Genomic DNA, 19,224 nt, shown 5'->3' with positions numbered 1-19,224 from the left:
CTGGGAAATTTCGGGCGTTTTGGGGATTTTGATCAAATGACCAAAAGCAACTTCAATGACTTTCAGCAGATAAATCTCTGATCTTACAAAGCCAAATAAAAAAGTACTCCTCCAGTGTTTTACCTGTGATCTTAGCAGCTTTCTCCTCCTGGTTGACCCTGTTCTCCTCATCCTCCTCATTCTCCTCCTCAAAGTCATCCAGGTTGCCAATGTCCGCCTGTTTCATGCTCATCAGGCTGGCCAGGCTCTGCATGTCCTCATCACTGGACCCCACCAGCCCCCCAAAAAACAAGAACCAAAACAATGTATACACATAGATAGATAAATACATGTTTACATGTAGCTGAAAAACTTCAAGACAGATAGCACAATTTAACCTAAACACCCCACATACATTTAGAATCCGTCTCTTTCAATCATTTCTTCACTCCAGACGACCATTTTTACACCTAAAACTTTAACACCCCTCCCTCACATTTTAAAGCTTCTTTAAAGCTTGGTTTTGACTCCAGCCTCTGCCCCACTGATGCATTTCTACATCATTTCTTGTATTTTATGTAGTCCTCTGTGCGCCCCCCTCCCCACAGTCCCTCGATACCACCGCTCCATCATAATCGCTGTATTCTCCTCTCTGTTCTTTGTGTTTGGTGTTTCCCAGGCCCATGGGCTCATTTGAACTGCTGTGATGGAGTTTGTTTGTGTGTGGTCGACATCATTCCCCGAAGGGTTAACAAGGGTTACGCGCCATCGACCCGCCATCCGCGACACAACAAAGGCCTCGCCGCTTTGCTCATGCTCAGTGTATATGTGTTTGTGTGTGTGGGGAGGGGTATCTTTAAATGAAAGTTGCTGCCATCAAATTAAAATGAATAACAAACAGAAAACACTGACTGAAAGCATGTCTTCAAATGAAAGATGGTTCAATATCTTAAAATGATTGACAAGTGTCTTTGTGTGTGTGTCTGTGTGTACCTATAATTTAAACTGATAAATAAAACAGCAAAATTTCACCCTCTAACAGATTAACAAAGAAAATTTAGATTTTCAGTCACCTCTGGTTAGAAGTGACATAAAAAGGGTATTAGCTAGACTTTTATACCAAGCATCTGTTACTAGTCTGCAAAGGGTAACACAAATTACTCTCTTACTCACAGCAGGGATTATCAACAGCTTTATTTGTCCTCTTTGCTGCAAACTTGGCAACTTTATTACTTTTTTTAAATATCCTTTCATACCCTTCAGTGGATAAAAAAAAAGTCTCTTCATCACTAGACTCTAAATTAGAGCCTAATGAAGCCAGACCATCCAAAATTAATTGTGACCAATGTGAAAGAGTCATGTGGATATCTGTGGCTCCAATCAGTCATTAGTGTGAGACATTCAAAGTGATTAAAGACAGCCTGCAACAAAATTTAACATGACGATCTCACTATGTGCTTGCTTAAATTACTTTTGAAACATACAATGAAACGACACACTGATTAACTCAACACAAGCAAAGGCAACAGAACAAGGAAGACGTGAACATGGGTTTTGGGCCAAATTTGATAGGTATTATTCCTACATGCATCAGATTTAATGTTATAACTAGTGAGGGTTACAAACAACTTAGAACACTGCTGAATATCGCAACGTGTAACCACTTCCGAAGGATGTGGGTCATATTATAAGACGACAAAAACTTACGTGGCCTTCCCCTCGCGGAGAAAAATGCAGGAGAGGGAGAACTGCAGCGTGGCTGACACCACCTTCTTGGACAGGGGCTTAAACTTCAGCTTGACATCTGTCTGTGTGGGCATCGGACTGGCGTATTGTTTCATGTTTATACTGCTAGTGGCCAAGGCCTTCCTCCGCCCTGATGGAGACTCCTGTGGACAGACAGAATTTAAGAAAGAAAGAAAAAAGAGGTTGAGTTTAATTGTTTTTTTTATTGTTTTGAAACTTTCATAAAGTGCTGGGAGAGGGTTAAACTGATGGCCCATCACAGTGTCAGGTTTATATAAATCCAGAAGAAGCTAGAAGTGGGTCCCTCCTGAATTCCTCATTGTGAATTCTGCTGTAAAATCCCTCCTGATATTTCCTATCAAAGGTCCACGCTGAAGCCATTTTTGCTGTACTTCTTTTCAGAGATGGGCTCTGGGCCAGGGGCTAGCAGTCAAATTAGAATTTGGGAATATGCCACAGACCAGGTGATAAGAGTTATACAATCAGTGACATGGCCCTGCGTGTGTGTGTGTGCGTGGATGCAAGCTGCTCACCAGAGGAAAGTGTGTTAAAAATAAGAACTGCCGGAAAGCCTTGTCACTGACTGCTAGATATGGAAACTAAACAGTTGGGGATGTTCCAGCCTTTTGTCTGCCCTCCCTCCAACAAAAACTGATGGGTTTTGCCTGCTATGGAAGCACCATGCTGTCAGTGAATATCAGGCTGGTTCACCTCCTTGCTGTGTTGATACCACTGACATACCATTGCCCCTCTCGGTTCTCTTGTGCCTCCTCTCTTTTAACTGATTCTGTTTTTGTAATGTGTTTCCTGGTTAAATGTTTTTTTTCCCTATTTGCATGGGAGAAGGCACTGATCTTAGCACCAAAACCAACCTGTCTCACACGTCCCTTCACAGGCCAGCCAGAATGAAAGCAGCAGGCAGCGTACGGCACATGTTCTCTTTTCTTTTTAAAATGCCTGGTTTCGCCTGCTCTCACTTTTTGTCTCCATTTCACTGCACGGCTGTCTAAAAGCTGCATCCAACTATACCACAGAAAAATACCTACTTGTCTCAGCTGTGAATCGAGCCCTGAGGATTCATCCTCTCGTGCGCACAATACCGAACAAAGCAAACCAGCAAGCTCCCTTTCACACTACACCAGTCTGAGAGCACATATACATATACACATACACTCTGGCGGATAGGCTAGATAAAGCGATACAAGCTCTTTACATTGCCTGTTTCCTGATGTCTTCACACACAAACACATACACACACACTCCTTGGACGCTATGGCTCTGTGGGGGAAAACTCAATCTCAGCCTTATCGCTGAGGACTGCAGGGTATTCACACACACTCTCACACTCACATTCACACACACAGAATTTGTATCAGTACAGAGTGGTAAAGCTTTTGGTAATATAGAGAGAAACTATGTAAGCTCCAAATAGAGATTAAAAGTGTTACAGGCCAACCATATGAGAACCAACAAACTGCAAATAACTGTGGCCGGAAATACTGAAGAAGTGGATACAATGAACACTGAAGTAAACAATCCAAGCCTTCACGACCTTATATGAACTTTGCACATGTCAAATTATATTTTACCTACAAGCTAACAAATTTGATAACACATAATAAAACAAATAAGTTGATGCTTGAGACAGACTAAACTGAGGTGAGAGAGCCTGTCTTTTCGGATGACGGTTCTTTTTCAGACGGTTCTGCTGACTCCATCAAAGGGAAACCTCCACTGGAGTGGTGTGGGATGAGAATTGGGATCTCAGCTGGGAAAGAGTGAAGTACTCATTCTGGGTTGGAAATGTGTTTTTAGAGTAGAGGATGAATAAAGAATTGCAGCAGCAGACTGGCAGATGAGTTGGCCTGTACTGGTCTGCTGTGTGAAGAGAAAGCTAAACATATAGGCAAACCTGTTGATTTAGTCGTTGGTCTTATTTCTGTCCTCAGCTATGGCCAAATAAGCTCTGGTGGTCTCCCAAAAAACAAGGTAATGGATACAAGTGGTATAAATGAGTGTCTGGGCTCAACCTTACACAGATGGTGAAGAGCTGAGTTATTCAGAGCTGCTACTCTTCCAAGTCAAGAGGAGTCAGTTGAGGTGGTTCAGGCGTTTGACTAAGATGCCACCTGGATGCTTCTTAGATGAGGTGTTTTGACCCTGGGGGCAGAACCAGGACAGGCTGGAGGAGAGGGAGGTCTGCAGATTGCTGCTTAGACTACTGCCTCTGTGACTCTCACCTGGATGGATGATGGGTGGATGCTTGGCCCAATTAAACACAATAACACTTGTAGAAATGTGCAAGAACCAGTTTGTGAAAAAAATTGTTGTGAGTTGGCAGTCGTTTTCTGTAATCAGAATACATTAATAAGGGTATAAGTGGGCAAAACGGTCTATAAAAAGGCTATATGAGCGTGGTATTTTTAATGAAACTCAAGATTATCAGTACATTTTAAATGTCTGGCCCTTAATGCCATTGTCATTTCTCGGTATGGCCTTAAACAGTGTGAAACTAAGTTTGACACTGCTGAGGCTAAAGCCGCTGGCATGTGGTAGCAGTACAGCAGAGCAGAGCCAAAGACTGTGTGAACCCAGTTAGTATACATCCTTGCTCAGGAGTGAAAACAGCTGATCTGAATCTGTATCTCTAGCCTCTACTCCACCTTTCCATTTCTCCATCTCCTGTCGATATCCAACACTACATCGCTACGAACCCTCCTATCCTTCCATCTCTCTCCCTCTTTGCCTCCTCCTTAGTACCTCACGCCTCTCTCAGACCAATAAATAAATAAAAACTACAGAAGCAAGGCCTCTTGACATTTCCTCTTGACATTTGAGCCTTGTCACATTGGCTGGGGAACATAATGACATATCATCGGCACAGTGATTGTCCACAGAGCAGCCCCATCAGGACAGGAAGAAGATGAGGAAATAAAAAATAAAAAAGCACTCTCTTCCCACCTCTTATCTCTCTGCAGATTACACCCTGGCTATTATACTAAGCTAATAGCGCATGCAGATACTTTATGAATGAATTTTCCAAATGCACTAAACACTTAAGAAGAGGGGATTTAGCAAAAAGGAGGATGGGGAGAAAGGGGAGGTGGGGAAAATAGGAAATACTTAAGGATATGCAAATACTCCGACGGAAGAATGGAATAACCATTTCAACAGATTTGAGTAGTGGCAGCAAACAATGGGAATGTGCTCCATTTCCCCAGATGCTACTTGTCAATCAATGTGTGTGTGAGAAAAGGTGATGGTGAGCGGGGAAGTGGAGGGGGTAACTGGGATTAGAGGGACTAGGAGGTTGTGACAATGTGTAAAATGAAAAGGGAGGACAATGTAGAAGTTTAATTTATTACAGAGAGGATAGAACTATCAATATGCTCTTTTCCTGAGCCAGGAGGAGGACTAAATGTGTGTGTGCAGAGGAAGCACAACAGGAGTAGGAGAAGAAGACGGGCACAGGCAGAGGATGTAAAGGAGGGAGGGGTGATGGCTGCATGCTGCCCCCTAGTTGCATCTTTTTACAACTACAGTGCATCAACAGAGATCAAGGTTAAGCTTCTACTTGGAATCAATTTAACTCAAAAATTCAGGCTGTTCTTAAAATAAATAAATAAATAAGAGCATGCAAACCTGAAACTACCCACAGCACCTCATTTTTTTAATAAATTCCATTCAAGAAGAGTGTATCTGTGTTGGAGTAGACCTCGTCTTAGACTACCAGTCCTGCCTCTCTCCCCCTGGTGCCAGCTGGCCCTGAATCAATCCACAGATGCTCCCCTGGTGGGGGGGCAGGGGTCAGGGCAGGAGGGTGCCCGGGGGTCCTGCTGAATCTCTCTGCCCTAAAATGCCAATGGGACGGGCCGGAGAAAAGCAGGGGTAGGGACCCTTTTGTAAGGGAGGGATGGATTAATTATACTGAGTGCTAAAAAGAAACCTGCCTTCTTTGTTTAGACCTGGCTTGAAACAGACAGTTGGGTAGTGTTAAACCACGTCAGAAAGGCTACGTTCACACTGCAGGTCTTAATGCTCAATTCCAATTTTTTGATCAAATCCGATTTTTTTGTCTGCTCGTTCACACTACAAATAAAATGTGACAGCAAACGCGCTCTAGTGTGAACGCTCAAAGCGGCCCGCATGCGCAAAAGAAGATGTCACACATAACACGCTCTGTTTAGACCCAGAGCAAAAAATATTGTTTGACTGATGGCCGTTAATATAAAGACTTTGGACTTAACGTTTCCCAATTTTTGCTTTAAGTTATTTTATTATTTACATAATAATGTAAATAACCTAATAATTATCCTTATTGCTGTTTTAGAGAAGAGCGGTGCTTCAAAGGATAGTTGCAGATTTCTGTCAGAATCTGCAGATTATGCAGTACAAATAAAACGTTCACGTTGTCTTCCCAACAGTTTCACTAACATCTACATTGGATGGCCGATGTCTTCTCGGGCGCTGATAATTGCCGTCTGTCTTGTGTCACTGACGTAAAAGACGGATTTAATGCGACTTGACCATTCAAACAGCAGTCGCTTTCTGAAACATCGGATATGTATCGGATTCAGCACCACATACGAAAGCGACCCAGATCAGATTTGAAAATATCGGATTTGTGCTGTTCACACTGTCATATCATGATCGGATATGGGTCGCATAGGCTCAAAAAAAAAAAAAAAATCGGATTTGATGTGCTTTCGCATGCAGTGTGAACGTGGCCAAAAAGATGTCCAACAGACACGATCAGCTAATGGCTTTTTAACACAGGTCAACTGACTTTGATTTAAACAAACGTTACGTTGAGCCATACATTCACCATCAATTTAAATCTTATTTATTTATTCTTAAAATACACTAATACAATAAAGCATACATTGTACTATTTGTACTCTACTGGTGGCCGATATTGCAGCTTTGATTTAAAAAAAGTTTTAAATTTTTCATCTGAATTCAATTTAGTTTCAGTTTAGTTTCGAGAGTCTTTACCTGTTTACACTTTATTTTGATGGTTTAACAAGTTCATTTTGATTACATTTAGTGTTGGTTACATTTTCCTTTATTGCTGGCATTTGTCAGGGACAAATTTAAGAGTTGTGAAACCCAAAGCTTCCTCAGGTTGGTTACTCGGTCAAACTCACAGAGATTATAATTAAGGAAATTTACTGTATATTCACATATTATTTTCATTAGTTTCATGAATGCAAACATGTTTTTTTCCAGGATATTTAAACTTTGTTATTTTCAAAGTACTGAAGCTTAAAATAAATATAGTTTTGTTCATGAAGTGGCCAAAAACAACAGACACATGTACAGACAGGTAACACACACTTATATATATATGTATATGACAATCGTCTTTACTTTATGTATACACAGTTCTGGAGTATGCCCTTTTCAACCAATCTGCCTATAACTGAAGAGTTTGTGGTGATGTTTAGTATGCTGTTGAGATAGACTGGAGATAAAAACATGGCTTTAGTATTATAACAATAATGAGACGTGATGAATCGCTGGTTTCACATCAAGCAGATGATTATCTGACTTAAGCCTGCTACCACATAAACAAAACAATCCTGACTGGGGTAAAATGGGCAACCTGAGGTCAGCTGAAGTCAGACTTCATGAAGGCAGCCCATTAAAAAAATAACACGTGTCACATTTTGAAAAGAATTGTCATCCTTTAATAGCTTTTTTCTTTCTGTTATTAAATGCAACACTATTGAACCTAAAACTTTAAAAAAGACAGACTATAAATATTCAACTCCACACAAAACTGTACACTGGCCTTTGCGATTTGCATTCACACGGTTCAGAAACAATAAAAGCCAAACTCAATTTACCCTTTAGAATAACCCTGAGGTATCCCCGATTAGCACCCAAAATCAACTGGCTCTGTCTGAATCGAGCAGTCAGCAGATTGGACGTGGGGGTACAGTGCTATTCCTCTTGCCTCAAGGTCACAGTTATTGGAAATGGAGACATCCAATGTGCTCACATCTCTCTTTGAATCCGCACACAATGGAGTGATTCCTCTGTGTCAATTTGGCCTCCCCTGATAACTGATAAGGCTGCCAGTTTTACATACCACCTATGAATGCTGCACTATAGGCGTTATAGACACACACATCCACACACAGATTAAGACCAATTTATTCATCTGCTACTATTATATGAGAGGATTTATTTTTTTTCCCCCAAGCAGTGTGTATGTGTGTGTATTTTAAAGGCAACAATAGCCATAAAAGGAATGCAATACTATTACTTTGGTTATGTTGAATTACAATAACAATGGTCCTAATAATGGAATGAACTGTGAAAATGGCTTTCATGTGTATTGTCATATGTATATACACTTTGGAAACAGGACCAGAGGAATTTCCCACTGTGGCCCCAAAATTAGATGATCTTTCACTAACCACCACCCCGTCTCGGGTGGCATGAACTACAAAAAACCACCCCAAAAACAAAACTGCAAACAATTGAGTAAAAGTATGGGAAGAAAGTGAGTAAAGAGGGTGATTAGTTACAACAAGAGTGGGATTAAGGTTGTTTTAAACTATTGTAGATTACACCGCAGTTTGTGCTCTAGTGCTGGAAGAATATGGTGTTGAATGTCAGTGAGCGCCAGTCACACTGTCCCTTTTCTGTATACGACAAAGAAATTGAATATGGTGCAGAAACAATCACTCATGAAACGAGAACCACGCTCGATGCTGACGGTAGGATAAAACACTATTTTCCAACCACTACGCTACACTCAGTTTAAAGCTTGATGAAGAAATATCTAAACTTGTCACCTCTTCATTTGTCATTTTTGTATTTGGTATTACAAGGGGTTATGGGTGTAGTAGCTGTCACTTGTTTCAAATGATCTCATTGGATTCCACAGCTGCTACGATGAACTTGTATTTTCATTATTTCATCAGAAAACATGAAGGACAGCAATATAAACTAAGGAGCAAAAACACTCTGATTAAAAGTAATCTTCCTTTAAAGTAGACTGGTTATGCTCACTTCAAGGAACTCTTGAGTACTTCTGTCTGTCTTCATTTAAGGTCATCCTCATTAGGACAACGTTCTTCTGATTTGCTGCCCCTGATAAACAAAATTTGAACAGCAGATCACATCATACAGAGTGAAGAATAGAAAAATATTTACAGTAGAGTTTTTGCAGCAATCACCTGTAAATACACTGACCTCGTGCTCTGAAACTTTACTGTCTCTATAAAAAAATGTATAAGACATCAGGAAAAACAAAGGGTCTAACTGAATGGCAAGAGGCTGGAAATTAGGGCCAAAGAGCGCAAGTTATCCCAGATGAAACTGTTGTATAAATAACTCTTTTACTGTTGTCACCTAACAACAGAGAGGCCAGTTACTTGATAAAAACACTTTACTTCCAGCTGACACCCCCCCACCCCCACCCCCAAAGCAAACCTTCACACAAATAGTTGCTATTGAGTTTAATGACACCACATTCTAAAACTTTATCATTTAATTTATTTCATGAGATTAAAAAAAATCTCTTTATTCAGCAAGTGTGCACCCAGTAATCTATATTAAATTGTGAAGAGACTCCAGTTATCACACATATTGATAATCAGTCTGAAAGAAACATAACAGTGTGTTTAAATGAGAGAGGAAACACCGATGGGTGTAGAGTGAGAGAGAGAGAGGAATCCCTTTAATGTAGGGGTGCCTCTGATGGCAGCAGATGAAAGGGGGAGCGCCACACACAAACCAGTCCTTAAAAGGCCTAATCCCAACTGGGAGAGTGGAGCGTTTTACTGGGGAGTAACCTCTGGCTAGCTTGTAACACAGAGCCAAACAGAGAGACACATTAAATGGAAAACTGGTGTATTCTAGAGGCCAAATGGAGTTAATGAAATCTCCAGATATAATGGCTTTCATCTCTACCCCACACAGCCAGAACCCAAGTCAGCAGGTTTAGGGAACTCAAAAAGGAGGAGGGAAAAATATCATCAGGCGTCTATGGCATCCATACTCCCATGACCTTCCCACCAAGGTCAGACTTGATTTGAGTGCGAGTGCATTTTGAGCTCTGATTGCAGAGAAAAAATGTGCATTGAGCAATGTAGTGTAGCAAGTATGGCAAATTTCTGTAGGTCAACCCAAAATTGTCCTTGAAAGAAAAAGCAGTCATGTTTCCATCAGCTTTGAGGTTATTGCAGAAATGAAGTTATGTGGAAATTATAGCTTATGATGCTGACTCGTTTTGCTTAATCTTCAAATTAACACAGTCACAAAAAGTAAAATGCTAACATTTGTCTATAAACAAGCTACATGTGGCTTTAGCATCACAGCTGAACCTAAAGTTACCGTTTTTGCCATGATCATGTCAAAAATCCCCAACCAGTTGTAGGCAAACACATTATTCAAGTCATTTGAGAACTGTAGTTTTATTTGTTTTTTTTAATTTGCCCTTTTGCACTATCACACTATCAGAGTGATGAAATTTATGAAACTGGAAGCCAGATATATATCGCAGTGTTCAACAGCCCTATGGCAGTCAACAAGGAGAACATCAACTGGCATGGACACATTTAGATGAATATATTATATATTAAAAACAGGCTTTTAAAAGGGATTTTTGTAGGACACTGAATTAAACTGTCACTGTAAAAATCGCTTCAGATGAGAGCCAGAATGAATCTGTGTGAACATATAACGTTCTGCTGGTTCAACTTGGAACAGTTTGTTTTTCACAGTCTGAAAAAAAAAGCTTTAGTTTGGAAAATCTTAAGGTGAAAATCTTTTTGACTGATGGTGAAAGGTAAAAGTAAAGAAAAGAAGGCAGGAAATCTGAATTAGTTCAAGACAGTAAACTGTTGTCATTCAATCAATTTAAATGTCTGGATCAACTAGTTAATTATTAGCACCACTGAAATAAGTCACTGACACTGAACTTTTCTGATTAGTCTGCATCACAATTCATAACGAGCAAAACTGCTTAGATGGACACCAAACTAATATCTCACATCTCTTTCTCACTTCATTTCCGTCCCTCCAACCCAGTCTCTCTCTCTCTCTCCCACGTTATCAGTGTGTCCAGGGTGCCCTCCTCTTTTTGACTCTTTGGGTCTTTCTTTGGGGTGGCCCTCAGTGCCCCCCACACACACTCAGACCTAGAGCATGCACTTCAGACAGGGGGCTAATGGGAAAATAAATTACCAGCAGGAAAAAGCCCTGGCTCTGCACTTCTGCTGCAGAGAGAAAGAGACACAGGGGGGTTGGAAAAGAAGGGGGTGGTCAAGAAATGGAAAGAGAGAAGGGTAGAGAGGAAGACAGAGAGAAACTGATTGCAAGGAAACTAACGAAAAAGAAAAGTCAAAAAAAGGGAAGAAGATGGAGAAAATGAGGGAGAGGGTATAACAGGAAAGTAAAGAGTGATGAGGAGGCAGGGAGGAAGAGAGACAGATAGGTCGACGGGATTAGCTAGAGTTCATTCCTGGTCTATGAAGTGCCTGCTCATCACTTTTCCAGCCATTTTACCATCTCTGGCCATCACAGAGACCTAAAATGGCCAATAACATCACCATCCCCACACACACACACACACACACTCCCTGAGCTACTGTATCTTAGATCGATTACTCCCTCTGCATGAAGCAGCAGCTGAGATATGAGGAGGGCAGAATCACCATGGTGGCAGACATCCATGGTGGTGTGTGCTCAATAAAGTCTGAGTTAGTGTGCGTTTCTATGAACATATATGAGAAATACAAGTGCATCAAAAAAAAAAAGGGGGGGGGGGGGGGGTGAGGAACACAGAGCATCCATCCATGTCCAAGTAGTACTGTGTGAATGTGTAACAGGTGGAAACGATCTCTTGTGAGGTTTTACCAAAGAAAGGGAGCTTGTCCAAAATGTGAACTTGATTGGAACAGCTCGCGTAGGAATGTAGTGAATCTGTGCTGCTGAGAATTTGCATCAGGAAGGTGTCATGGAGTAGTGCAGGACAGTGGAAATGGCCAAACAGCTCACATTACAATGACAAGAGTTATGTGGCCCACATTAATTATATAGCAACTGTGTGGAAAAAAATGTATTGAAAGAAAATCATCAATGCTATATATATCACAATATAAGAGATGAAAATTGGCTTTAACCTTTTTTTGACAGTATAAAAGTACATGTGTGTACTATTATTAACAGTCAAAATAAATAATTAAACTAAATTGGTCTCCTATTTGCTTTCCCTTACTCTTGCTCTTTATCTACTGCTAACTTCCTGTTCCGGTAGTTACTGTGGTGGTCGTTGATATCCGTTAGCTCCCTTTCCAGTGAGTTTGTCACACTCTACCAAACTGGACTTCAGCAGGTGATTGTAGTTTTCCTTCTGGTGATGATGGAGATGTGCTGTGAGCTGGAGTTGTACTAACTACAATGCACCAGGTGCAGCTGGAAAGCAAGTTCGAGGTCAACGAGGCTGCAGAAGGAGGACTACATTCTCCAGCTGAAATTGGAGATGTTCACTGTAAATGTTGTAAATGATGCTGATTATATTGGTTTGTTATTCATTTTACAAAAAGCCTTTTACAATTAGAGTATTTGCAGAAGAGACACACTGGTTTTTTGGTAGTTCGCTTAAGAAAGCCTGATGTGCATGCTCTTCCCACGCCAAAAACAACACCCAGACCTCTGGGAAAAACTGCCTCTGACTATCTACACTGTCTAAATTCTTATTAAAGTATCTATTTCAAGGTAGTACAAAGCCTCTTAACATGAAATGTACTTAAAACAATGACGACTTACCATGAAACTGCAATATAAACACGTTCCAAAAAGATTATGATGACTATTGGATGATTCCCACCATGTTTCGTAACTTTCTCAGCAGATAATACAAAAGAGGACACCAAGAGGTTCAAGGGTTTTCTAGATTAATCAGACTGGGACCTCTATATGCCAGAGACTTAACAGGCAGATTTCCAGGTAATCACAAGATCGGAATTTTTTGGGGGAAATTATTTTCATGCAATTCTCACTTTCAGAATCCATTTGTTTTAGCTGTTTGTTGGCAGGCTGCTGAGATCTGACGCCGCTATGATAGGGCCCTAATCCAGAGCAAAGCTGATTTGCTTAAGGGGGAGGGAGGAGGTTAAGATGGCCTGTGACAAGAAACAATTGCCCAAAGTGAGAGTCTGCTCTCTCCCACCCTGCTCCATGACAAAGGTGTACTCTCCATGCTAAGTGACAAATCTGGGGAGACAAAGAACACTAGCAGGGTGATGCTCTGCTTCAGTGGCTCTGATTGTGGCCAACTCAAAGAGAATCTAATATGGATTTTTTTTTAAAAGGGAGAGAGGAAGATTAGAATGAAAGAGAAACAATGAACACCTTCTACCAAGGGGGAATTAGTGGAGGGATTGGATAAGGAGCTGGTGTGCGTGTGCGCGAGCGTTCATGGATGAGCACTCGGAAATTCCTTTTGCATGAAAGAACAACGGGGTTCACAAATTCTGTTTCTGTGCATTTACATGTAAAGATATACTGATACAAATGGATCCATCTCATTTTTCAAACATTCATAATGCGGCTACACCATTTGTGTTAATCTAATTCTTTCACAACCTCAAAAGAATTGACAGCTAACACTGTAAATGTGATAGAAGCCAACAGTTCACGTTTTTCAATAACTGAAGCATGTCCCTTTAAAAGTTACTAAACTGCAGATTAATCAAATGAATTGATTCCTTTATCTCAAAGTAAGAAAACACGCAAAAAAAGTGAACATTCAGGTCAATTATACAAGGTCAAACATTATCCATACATAAATCGTGTGCTTTATTTAGAACCAATAATCACATTGTTCAATAACTGGAGCATATTATGTTTAAAAATGATTGAACTGCATTAATTCCAAATTAATATCTGGAACAAAGTAGCAGTTCTGAGCATCACAGAACATTAAGCTAAATTTCCACAAGGATAATCAGAAACTGCTGCTTGAAGTTGCAGTTGAGGTTGACACTTTGGTCATTGCTTCAGTGAACTGTGACATCATCATAGCCTTGTAACCTATCACGCTTACATAAAAATAAATAAAATCATTACATTAGAGGTGGGAAAGATTTACATATGACTGAAATGCCACTAAAGACCAACCCACTTGTACAGTAGCCTCACCAGGTTACAACAACAGATGTACAACACACCGAAATGCCACCAAAGTGCAGCACGTGCCAGAAACACAAACAACAGCTATGCTCACCAAACAATAATGACGAGCATAAACTGCCAGCCAGAGGTTGAACGATTTAGATCTTTTTGTGGATATTTATCAGAAGAAAAACTGAAAGTAAATGATGTTAAGTCAGAAAAGTTCTTTGGTTTTTGTTTTTCCTACTTTGTCTGCCTCACTGTTACCGTTCAACAGTTACACTGAGCTAATTATATACTTTAAGGATGCTTAATGATCATAACTTGTTTAAAAAAAAATCTTAAAGATAAAAAGAAATAAAAAGAAAAAAATCGGGGAAGAAATTAGATGTAATGTATGTTTATATGGTATGTTTGAGTCGACTGCGTATGCTTGCATTATTTTGACCCCAATTTTAAAATGAACTAGTCCCTCAAGTATACATTGACAGACAAATCGCAACAAACTCATCATAGTCAGAGTGGTTATCAAATCTCTGTACCTTCAGTGCTTCTGTGTATAACTAAGTCTGAACAAACTTTTTTTAAATGTAAAAAGGAAAAAAAGAAATCAGATGAATTAGTCTCAAAGTAAGAAAACAAGTGAACATTCAGCTCAATCTATTATACATGATTAAATATCAATCATACATAAATCATGTGCTTTATTCAGAGCTATTTAAAACCATTAATCACATTGTTCAATAACTAAAGCATATTATAAAACGCAGCTGAAACATTAATGCTGTTAGCATCGTGCATATCCAGGATGTAGGTATGTGTATTGCCAGTGCAGTGACTGACCTAGACTATAGCCTACATACATCTGTTCATTTTTCATACGAAGTACAGAAATGCAACGCTTCACACAGCTGTCTTTTACCTGACTTATTTACACCTTTCCATCCCAGAGAGAGATCTGCAGCCCCTGTTTATAACTGTCAAAATGAGATGTCCAGTTTATGGAATCATTAAAATCAAATTACAATAAAATCAAAGTCTATAATTTCTAAACCCCCAATGGCAAATAAACATTAACATATAAAATATAGCTAGAAACACTCAGTTACAAATGGCCTCATTTGGCCTCTTGAAGGTGAAAGGGGTTCATGATACAGTGTCCTTCACTTCAACTCCTAACACTTTCCTTTTTAGCATCAGCAACCTCAAATTCCTCATCCCAGACTGTGGGTACGGTTTTCCAAAAACAGATTTATATGGCAAACAGAGCATGTTTAGGGATCAGTCTAACTGTCAGTGAATGGCTTAGCAGGGGCATCAGAGCACATCACTAAAGCCTATTCATTGCCACTTAGCAGAACAGTCACCTTAGTTTAACTCTGTGTGTGTATGTGTGTGTGTGTTCACTTCCTAATACTGTCATATACAAACATACACTCGCACGTACTCACTGTGAGCAGATTTTGAAAAAGATAATGTCAAACCAGTCTCCCTGCACAGTAGTTTAGCTGGAGTTTACCATAAAAGCCTTTGTATATGCACAAACGTTCTATCTCACCATAACCATCACTTGCATCTCCTGAGAAACCCACCCACTCAGGCCCACTGGGTCAAGCTTGTGGATAAACATGGGCATTTACAGAAGACAGTGTTTTGCGAGCCACACGGGCCTGTCTCCATCACAAGCAGCCATCTTAAGTCGCACAGGGGAAAAATAAATAACCAAGAGATAATAACTGTTCCGCAGCTGTTTTCCAATTGCACCTCACGCCCCACCACAACTGCCTGACCACCCATCATCGCCATGTAACACATGACACCAAAAACAAGGCGAGATGAGGACAAAGACAAGAAGGTAAAGTCGGATTAGCGCCGACTGAGGAGAAGGGCAGGTGACAGCATGTGAGGCAATGAAGTGATAGAGGACAACCTCAGAGATGACTGATAAGAGAGGGTGTGGCGGCCAATAATGTACGACCGAGAGACTTTGTTGAGACAGTAGCGCTCAGAAATAATTATTTAAAAACAAAGGCTAATATTTTAGGGTCTTTATCTTATAATATAAAGCACTCAAGACGACATCACCGTTTAAAATACTGATTTCATGTATAATCACTTTACTTTTGCATTTCTTTTGTGTTAAAGACTGGCACGAGTCTGTACACATTGAGCGTGGGCAAGGGACAGCAGCCATGATCATAATTAAAGACCACATTAGCTAGTAGGTAAGAAGCACTCCAGTCCACTTTGAATTATACATTTACATGGATGGAATTTTAGTGCATTTGGAGTTTTTCTGATTGAAAGTGATTTTAAAATTAAGGGATAGCCATCTGCTGCACCTGGGGTGAGGGAGGAAGATTGGATAAAAGACACACACTGTGGCACAGACTCAGATGAATCATAACTAATGATTAAATGCAAAGTGTTATATACACTTTCACTACTTGTGATATCATCTTCCCTAATTCAAGGGATGACGCATGCTCTTTTCTATAACTGGGTGAAAAGAGTTGAGTGGAGAAGAAGCAGTGTATCATGGGAAGAACCCCCCAGCAGCCTAGGCCCATTGCAGTATAACGTGACTGAACAAGGGTTCAGGGTCACCTGATCAAAGTTTATCAGAAAGACAAGTTTTACGCTTAAAATCTTAAAAGCAGAGAGGTAGGCTGTCTCCCAATACAGCTGCTACAGCAGCAGATTTCATCATTACAGTTTTAACACAATACTGGAAGCATGTTATGAATAAAGACAGACACGTTTTAATAACATTTTGAGTTTGGTCTAACTCCGAGCTCTACAACGAAGGCGACACAGGTAGGGGACAGGATGTTTTGCAGGTGATACTTGTGTTATGGGGTCAAACATCACACTGTATGAGGCAAAAACAAAGCCTGTTTGAGCTGGTTTCTGCGTGTGTGTAATATAAATGTATTTATATGTGTCTGAGAGGGACATTACATGGTGTATGTGGATCCATGCCGAGAGCCTGTGTGCACATATGTGTAAATACTCTATGAAAGACACAAACTGTGTGTGTTTGAGATGTTGTGCATGTGACTGTCAGTGTCTGGTGACATCTGCTGCGTTGTTGGCCGGGTGCGGATCACAGCAGGCCGCAGGCGCCTCAAACCAAGGAGATGAAAGCCGAGGTCACAACCTGGACCAGTGGGACAAGGCACACAAATACAAATGCACACATGCAAGTGTAAACAACATACACAAACTGTATGCACAAGACACACACCGTAAACATATGTCTCACACACACACACACACACACACACACACAGCATGTGAAGGACAAAAGACGAAAGAATAAGCCAAGCAAGGATTTAAAAAAAGAGAGAGAGAAAAAAAAATCAAAGCAGACAAAAGAAAACGGGACTAAAAGCAAAACTACACCCACACAGACAGGAAACTGAAAAAGATGATGCAAGCACAGAAGCAAAGCCCCACATTGTCAGGGGCAACAGTTTAATCAGTTTAATTAACAAACACGTGCATGTATGCATGTAAGCAAAAACAGACGCGCGCACGCACACACACACACACACACACACGCACTAAGACAGCAGATACGGTGTGTGCCAAGCAGCTGTGTGCCAAAAGCTGTACAAATCAGAAGGTGCCTCTGCGTGTCTGAGTATATGTGAGAGCTACAATCTGAATAGAAGTGTTACAGACACACACAAAAAGATGCATTTCAGTATCGCTTCCAGTTCTGAATTTGTTGAATCCTTTCTGAATTAAGTCAGCTGCCATTATGGTAAATTACCTTGTAATAAAGCTTCTTTTGACTGACACAAAAACATGAAAAACAAACAAGACCTTCTCATACATACATTAATTAAATTACTGCAAATGAAAATATGATAATAATCAAAATTTGCATTAGACAGGCACGTTTCAAATCAGTATCTTTATACTTCTGCTTCATGAAAACCTTGTAGAGTTTGAAAATACTGTTTTGAACTGTGACATATATATAATATGAACACTGCCATATCTCTGAAGTGTCAAATTTAGGCCAGATTTCCAAGGTTTTTAAAACTTTCCACTCTAGAGTGCAACAGGAAGCAAAATATTGTATTTCATTCGACTGAAACACGTCATGAGAGGGGTTATCTGATTGTTAAATCGAGCCGGATAGCACAGAGTCACAGTTTCATAGGTATTTTGTAGACAAAAGGCCCGCCTCTCACCTGTCATACCACATTAAAGTAAGACAGGAGGACACAATTCTGATGTTTCTTTGATTTAAACAGTAGTGTTTCATTGTAATGATGTAATGATGTCATTTTTTGGTCACTTAAATAATCCTAAACTGAAATCTAATGAAGCAAAAGTGGTGGAAAAACATGTCTTTGTTACAAGTGTTATAGCTACAGGTGACATAAGTACAGCGACATTTAAATTAGCTTAAATCTTGCCAGGTGTCCAACATGCAACAGTACGTCAACACTGATGCTTCTTGTGAATCTCTATTTTATTTTCGACACCCAGAGGACTAGACTGAAATATGTCAGGTGACGGTTACAGGCCTCTGTATTTTTTCCGATGTACAGTCGAAGTCAAACTTTCTTTTCCTTGTAAGAAACAATTTTGGGACAAAATCAATAAAGTTTCCAGATACGGCCCACTTGAGATTAAATTAGGTTGTATGTGACGTGAACTAAAATAATTTAGCATCTCTCCTTTACGTTTTTCCATACAAAAATCCAGTTTGTAAACTTAAAAGAATGTAAATTAGGAAATGTGGCTTATACACACACGATTGTGTTCTGTTTGTCTAACACGCAAACATGAAATAAATACAAAAAAAGGGAACAAAAAAAACATATTCAGGACACCAGCTACCACCTGCTGAGTTACAGACAAGCATGACAACAGCACAGAGATGTAGTTCGAGAGACACATGCAAACACACACAGACAAACCTCTATGGCAGTGGTCGCAGTTAGTCAGCAGACTGGCCATGTGACAGGGTGGCGTGGTGTGGATTAGGGGCCAGTAAGCCTATTAGGGCGACAGGAGGGACCACCCGGCCTCCACAGCCACACACAGCACCCTAACACATAACTGGCTGGAAACACAGCCAAATACAGAGTTCCCCAGACACAGGTGCAGTTACACAAAGACAAAAATATACCCACATTGGCACAAAAGGAGAAACAGACACTCTCCTTATAAAATGTTTTATTTTTTTCACTTTAAGCTGAATTGTGGGGTAATTTCCTCCATAATGTGACTGCATCGTTTCCTTATTTAGCCAACAAATTGCTGATGTGCTTTCAGAGCATTAAAATAATATTTTTAGCTGCACAGTGGCAGAAAATGGCAGCGTTTAGGGTGGTAACAGTTGTG

The 19,224-nt window shown here is 40.2% G+C and overlaps 1 protein-coding gene across 4 annotated transcripts in view; it reads right to left on the bottom strand.

Annotated features, from left to right (window-relative positions):
- ehbp1 (EH domain binding protein 1) overlaps positions 1–19,224 on the bottom strand; it is a 157,100-nt gene that overhangs the window by 101,932 nt on the left and 35,944 nt on the right. For all 4 annotated transcript variants that reach the window (XM_035904844.2, XM_087850042.1, XM_087850041.1 and 1 more), the window contains 2 exons: positions 1,687–1,868; positions 124–263 (listed from right to left, as the gene is read on the bottom strand). In XM_035904844.2, coding sequence (XP_035760737.2) covers positions 124–263; positions 1,687–1,868 — 322 coding nt within the window. The remainder of the gene's footprint in view (positions 1–123; positions 264–1,686; positions 1,869–19,224) is intronic.

The sequence above is a fragment of the Neolamprologus brichardi genome, chromosome 13 (genome assembly GCF_056152115.1).
Source record: "Neolamprologus brichardi isolate AB-2024 chromosome 13, ASM5615211v1, whole genome shotgun sequence".
Taxonomy (NCBI): Eukaryota; Metazoa; Chordata; class Actinopteri; order Cichliformes; family Cichlidae; genus Neolamprologus; species Neolamprologus brichardi.
Note: the sequence above shows the minus strand (reverse complement) of the source record. Positions and strands in the feature narration are given on the sequence as shown.